At 37.8% G+C, this 6,585-nt stretch overlaps 1 protein-coding gene across 1 annotated transcript; it reads right to left on the minus strand.

Moving 5' to 3' along the window:
* Nucleotides 1-5,025: 5,025 nt before the first annotated feature.
* Nucleotides 5,026-6,579, minus strand: LOC103133287 (zinc transporter 1-like). Its single transcript, XM_007545069.2, has 2 exons — nt 6,337-6,579; nt 5,026-5,539 (listed from the first exon to the last, which is right to left on the minus strand). Exons 1-2 carry the CDS (start codon nt 6,507-6,509, stop codon nt 5,224-5,226), a joined length of 489 nt encoding a protein of 162 aa, XP_007545131.1. The 5' UTR covers nt 6,510-6,579; the 3' UTR covers nt 5,026-5,223.
* Between the last annotated feature and the right edge of the window lie 6 nt (nt 6,580-6,585).

The raw sequence follows: 6,585 nt of genomic DNA on the forward strand, positions 1-6,585 counted from the left end.
TTCGGGGGTGTTTTCTAATTCGGGGTTGTTTTCTAATTCGGGGGTGTTTTCTTTTTTGTTTGCTGCATTTGATTCGGGGGTGTGTCTTTTCTTTTGTTTGCATGTTTTCTCTTTTGGTGCGCATTTGCACAATGTCCTATAGACACGCCTATCACACACATATCAACATTAAGTGCAACAATAATGACCAAAATAAAACACTGGTGGCGGGAGCTGAAAGGACCCCAGAATGCTACGGACCGACGCTGTTGTCACGGTTGCCTAGAAACGGAATCTACGCAGCCGCGGTAAGGTGCTATCAACCCGGGTCTTTTTAAAACGTCCTTGACCTGATACTCCACTGTCCTTAGAAGCAAAACCTCTCGTAAAGATACATACGTGAATGGGAATAATGTTTGTGAGGATGAATAAAGACAATTTTCAAAAATGTGTCCATCGTGGCGCAGTGTGATTACCAGACAGAATGGATCAGGAGAAGAACTGTAGACACGTTAGAGCACGGGTCTAACAAGGAGGGCCTGCATCCTGCATGTTTTAGTTCTCTCCTTGGTTTAACACACCTGCATCAAATGATGGCTTGTTAGAAGCCCTAAGAGGAACATTGACAAGCTGGAAAGGTTGTTACTACAACCAGAGAAAGAACTAGAACATGCAGGATGCCGGCCCTCGAGGACCGACTTTGGGCGTTAAAGCCTAAAGAACTAGAAATCAGCATCTCTTCATCCCTCAATCATCTCCTGAGGATGATATGGTAGAACATTTTATTATTAAGTTTTTTTTTATTGTGCTTTTAGTCGGCTATATTGGTTTGATTATTTGCTTATTAATAATATCAGCCAAAATAATACTAATGGTCATTTAAAGAACAACTCATACAAATAGACATCAATATTTCCTACTTTAAAAGGTTTGCTAATGCTTTCTGTATGCTTTATTTTGAAATGCTGATATATTTTATGAATTCAGTGTTCAGTGGTCATTTAATGTATTATTAATGCACCAGACACAGATCTGCAGCCCAGGGGCGGTTCTAGATGGGGCTAATGGGGTACCTAAGAAATTATACTAAATAAATATCTTATGTTAATACTCAGTGATGGATTTTTTTAACCTACACAATTTTACTTTAACAATTAATTAAATATTCTAGTGCTGCACTTTTAGCTGCTGTATAGAGATAGGATCACACTTTCCATCTGCCAGGGATCTTCAACCTGGATCTCTGGAGACAGATGTGGCTCTTTGGCTCATTTAATATATCAAATGATGAAATATTGCTCTATTTTTTTTTTGTTTGTTTCAAAAAACACTGACTAAAATACCAGAATGTTCACATAACTTTTATACTTTTGGCTGTCTGAGGACACATTTTGAATATTAAATCAGGTGTTATGATCAGTTACTCAGTACTTGAGCAGTTTACCAAATACTTTTTACACTTGTATCACCTTGTTGTTCCTTTGGAAGAGGAATGACAGGGCATGGATAATTTGTGAAGACTTCTGGCATCGTTCACAACAGTCAGCTGTGTACAGCTTACAGTCTGTGGTGATGCCAGACCTTATTGATGATGCCTTATTTTCAAAAGGTACTTTTAATCTGACAAGACTCATGAAGACATTTTTAATTATTGAGTATGACTGTCGCATCTGTGCTTTGAAAATGTCTGAACAGACCGACTAAGACTGGGTGAGTGTGAGAAAATATATTTTCAGGAACATAAACGAAACGTAGGAACATACACAATGATCACTCACAATGCTTTTATGAAATGCTGAGTGTAATGATTCTGTGTAACGACAGGCTGTTATAACCAAATGTTGTGTTTCTACATGAGAACCAACCATTCATTAACACATTAGTGTGGATTATCAGTCGTCAGGACAAAACCATCCTAATGCTGGTGTTGGTCATGTCTTTAGTTGGACTGATGTTATTACTCCTGTGCTGCAGTTGTTACCACATCTTCTTGTTTTCACATTTGAATTTCGCAGTAGGACAGGGCTTATGCAGATGCACATCTGGTTAGAGCTTATAATCATTTATTTAACTGATTTTATCTATTTCAAAGAGTCCAGACTCAAAGAAACAAATTTAATTCACTGTTTATCCCAGTTTGTAAACAAGGACAAAGTTTAGTTTTAGAACAAAAAAGCTAAGCATCAGTTATTTCCTCAGGAAATTAAAGGCTATTGCTTCAAAAGACCAACATGAGCTCAGTGTGTTTGGAAGGAGGATTTTTGATTAGGAAAAAAAGAGGTGAACAAAAAACAAACATGAAAAAAGTCTGACCTCAAAATAGAAAACATCAAACTTTTTACTATTTCCACCCATTAATCCAAAAACTGACATCTGATCATCAGCTTGAAAAAAACATAACATTCATAACCACGATGAAGAAAATGTGCAGCAATTGATGCTAGGAGCAATTAGAAAATCTATAAAGATCCAAAAAGGTGTCTTTAATAAACATTAATGAGTAGATAGCTTTTATGTTTTATTTCATCACCAAACAGGGCATATCTCCATATAAAATTACCATTTAAAAAAGCACTCAAAGCTGATAAATCAGTTCTCTAAATCAGTGACGTACAGAATTTCAAAAATTTTTACATTTATTTCTTTAAGTCTAAAATATTTTGTGATGTTTGATACATTAATGGAAAAAAACCCCTAACATTTGCTGTACTTCTCCATTTATTCTGATAAAACAATGAAACACCCTAATAAGCAATGATCATCAGTGGTCATTTATAACAAGCATTAAAGCATTAAACATAAAAACTTCATAATAATATCAGTGAGCATGACACTATACAGACTCAGAACCTTTTGATACAAATACAAATAATTATTATTGCCATGACAAAATAAGTTTTGCTCAAAGAAGTAAAATCAAACCAACCAAAAAAAAGGTTTGCTTATTTGCTTATTAATAATATCAGCCAAAATAACACTAATAGTCATTTAAGAACAAATCATACAAATAGACATCAATATTTCCTACTTTGAAAGGTTTGTTAATGCTTTCTGTATGCTTTATTTTGAAATGCTGATATATTTTGACTAAAATACCAGAATGTTCACATAACTTTCATACTTTTACCTGTCTGACGACACATTTTGAATATTAAATCAGGTGTTATGATCAGTTACTCAGTACTTGAGTAGTTTACCAAATACTTTTTACACTTTCTTAATTAAACCTGTTTAAGGTGTGCTACTCTGATTAGAGTACAATTTTGGGGTACTCTAACCGACCTCTATGCATGAATGATTGCTCTATGGATCACTTTTTAAAAACAAAAAACACCGCCATAAAATAATGTCTATCACTGCAGCGGACGTGAAAGACGTCCGCTGCAGTGACAGACAGCGGACGTCTATTACTGCAGACGTCCGGGCAACGCTCCGCGGTGGGCGTCCCTTCTTTTTATTTCTGAAAGGTGGCAACCCTACTTATATAGTAGAACTGTCCATGAACTGAAAAGTGCAACAACCTAAATATTGTATGTTGTTGTATTGTATAATATGATATTGTTATTGGAATGACAGCACTATTATACAATACCTACTGTAAGTTAGTCTTATGAAAAATAGGTTGGAAATAATTGTTTCTTCTGCTATATCATTTATCTTTACTAATTATTTCATTTATCTTATATATCATTTATCTTATATCATTTATATCATTTATCTTTACTAATTATTTACATTATTCTGTAAAGTACAAGAATTTCCACATAGCTTTATATTTTTGTCTGTTTGATAACTTTATTTTGAACAAGTTAAATCAGCTGTTATGCTCAAACAGCTGACATGCAGTCTGGCCCCACTCTTCATCATCCATGGCTTTTAGATTTTTTTTTCTCTCATCTATTAGTTTCAGAAAATTAATCTTGATTTTAAAAGATTTAAAAGAAAATAATTGGATTTTAAACTGAAGTAAATAATTAATGTCCAAGCCATACCACCAAATCAACCAATTTGGGGGAATTTTCAGACTATGGTCAAAGTCCCCACTCTCGCCAAACTCTATTCTGCGGGATCAGAGATGACTTGAGGTCATTGGTTTGCATCCCACACTCCTGATGATGAGAACGCAGTCTGCTGGTGAAAGCTTCAGCATACAGATGCTGTGGGGGACGGAGGCCATCTGGCTGGAGGAAGTGTGGAAGTGTCTGGTGCTGAGGAAGCCTGAGTGCAACGAAGCAGAGGGAATGAAATCTGTGGCCTTGGGAGGACAAGAAAATCCAATAAACCTTTTAATTTCACAGACTATGTTCTCTCTCTGTTGCTATGCTTATCTGTTGATGCATATATATTAGGTGTTTGGAGAGTTTTATATCATCAGAGTGATCAGGGTCTTGATTGTTGCTGCATCTCTACAGTGCTTTTTATTAAAAAAGAAAAACTGCACCATTTTCTATAAAACAAGTCCATGTTCATTTTAATATTCTCAATCTATGGGGTGTTTCGCTTGTTTGTTCCATCTGTTTATTCTGCTCCATGTTTGGAAAGCAAAGGCTCGATTGGACATAACCCTAACCCCTAATACCCCTAACCCTAAGCCTGAAAACAACTTAAAAGAAATTTTACTTGGCAACTTAAGGCCTTGAAATTGGGTCTCTGTGTCTTTAAAAACTCCTGCTCTTTTTGAAACTCTGTCTTCAGGAAGTTGTCCAAACACCGCTCCTCTATTAACCCTTTAACAGCGATTTTACCGGCACTGCACTGAGAAGCAGCTTGTGTAATGAGCTCAGCTGATGCTTAGCTCCACCAGGTGTTTGCTAATTGCTGCTGGCTAGTCTGAAGGAACTCAGTGGGGGACCCCCAGGAGAGGGTTGTTTCTGGAGGCTGCAGCTCAGAGGAGGGGCTTTGTCTCAAAGATGGGGCTAAGTCCACCCAGGCCTTTAGCACAGCTCAAAGGATTTTTCAAACATGCATGAAACAGTCAAAGCAAAACTCCAAGTATGTTTTTGATGAAGGAATAACATTATAACATAATGTAACACCCAAAAAGTCGATTTTACATAATACTGGAAATTTATTTAACATCACCCATATGAAATTGAAAAAGTAAAGTTTTTCCATAATCAAATAAAGAAACAAAAATGGATAGAAAATCTTTGGAATAACACCTGTTTATATAATAAAACTAACAGAGATAAACATCGTGCTATTTTCCGCCTTCACCTTCTTATGTCAGGTAAAAACAGAGAGTCAGAGGAACGTGTTCTCGATGACCAGAGTCTGAGGATCCTCCTTGCTCTCTCCAGTTCCTGATCTCTGAACGCTCTGGGTCTGCTCCTCTGTCCGTTCCAGGAGGGAGCAGCACATGCTGGCAGCACAGGCTTTCCCACAGGCCAGGCTGCATTGTGGGAGAGGACGAGAGCAGGGGTCCTCTCTGTGGACGAAGGTGGCGGCTTCATCTCCTCTGATCGCGGAAGAGGAGGAAGTGAACTCTGGCTGAATAGTGCTGCAGCTCACACCCTCATTCTGCAGCACTTTGGTGACTCCTGACATCACATCAGCATAGCTGGACAAATAAAGATACATTAGATATACACAAGGCATCTATAAATAAAATTATGTTGAATTCTTATGAATCATACGTTATTTAAATTTTGTTTTTTGTTTTGTTTTAGTGGTGGTGCACGGCCTCTCTTCTTCCCCATGTAAATAATCGCCGGCACATAATCTCACATAGAGAAGTTAAATAAGTGAAGTGAGTTTGTTGCCTTATGACTGGAGGTTAACTCATGATTCTGTTGGTGAATGGGGCATCTTGAGATGAGGACAGTTTTTTTTAAAAGGCTGTTGTTCAAAAAAAGAAAAAAAACAAACAAAAATGCAACTTTCCTCTAAGTTCAACATAGAGACAATAACAGCAAACAGAAACCCTTTTCATGGTTTCCTGTTTTGCTTTGGGGTTGGTACTCTGAAATAAGAACATACTTAACCGAAACAACAATCAGTGAAATGTTTGCACCAACGCTGTCTGTGAGACATATTCAGAAAAGTTAAATCCAGAGAAAACTTGCCTGAGTGTAATATTTTATAAAATAAAAGTAGACTGTTAACCAAGCAACCTAAAAACTAATAAAAACATCTCTGCACATCTTATTTTATATTTCCCAGTGCTTCTCTGTACCCATCCCAGTTAGATGAATCAAAACCACAGCTAAGCTGAGATCTTCACGGCCTCGAACCAGCCTTCAAACTTTTTAAAGCCCAACTCCACCATGTTTAATCAATAAATACATTTCAGTCCGTTCATATCGCTTCAAACACAATGTCTGCAGAATCAATTGTCACGGCAGAATTTGACTTCACCTGTTGGACGTAAACCCGGCGTGGCAGTGGACGTGGACAGAGGCCACTGTGAGCGACTCGGTCAGCTGCCAGACGTGGAGCTCGTGCACATCCTGCACCCCGGGAACGCCGGCCAGCCTCCGGCCGACATCAGACACGCGCATGTGTGGAGGCGAGACCTGAAGGAGCAGCATGCCGTACCTGTACACCTGAAGGGATGCAATGCAGAAACACAAAAACCAAGCTGCGTAATTTAGAGCAGGCCTCGTT

This window comes from Poecilia formosa, unplaced genomic scaffold (assembly GCF_000485575.1).
Source record: "Poecilia formosa unplaced genomic scaffold, Poecilia_formosa-5.1.2 Scaffold2521, whole genome shotgun sequence".
Classification (NCBI taxonomy): domain Eukaryota; kingdom Metazoa; phylum Chordata; class Actinopteri; order Cyprinodontiformes; family Poeciliidae; genus Poecilia; species Poecilia formosa.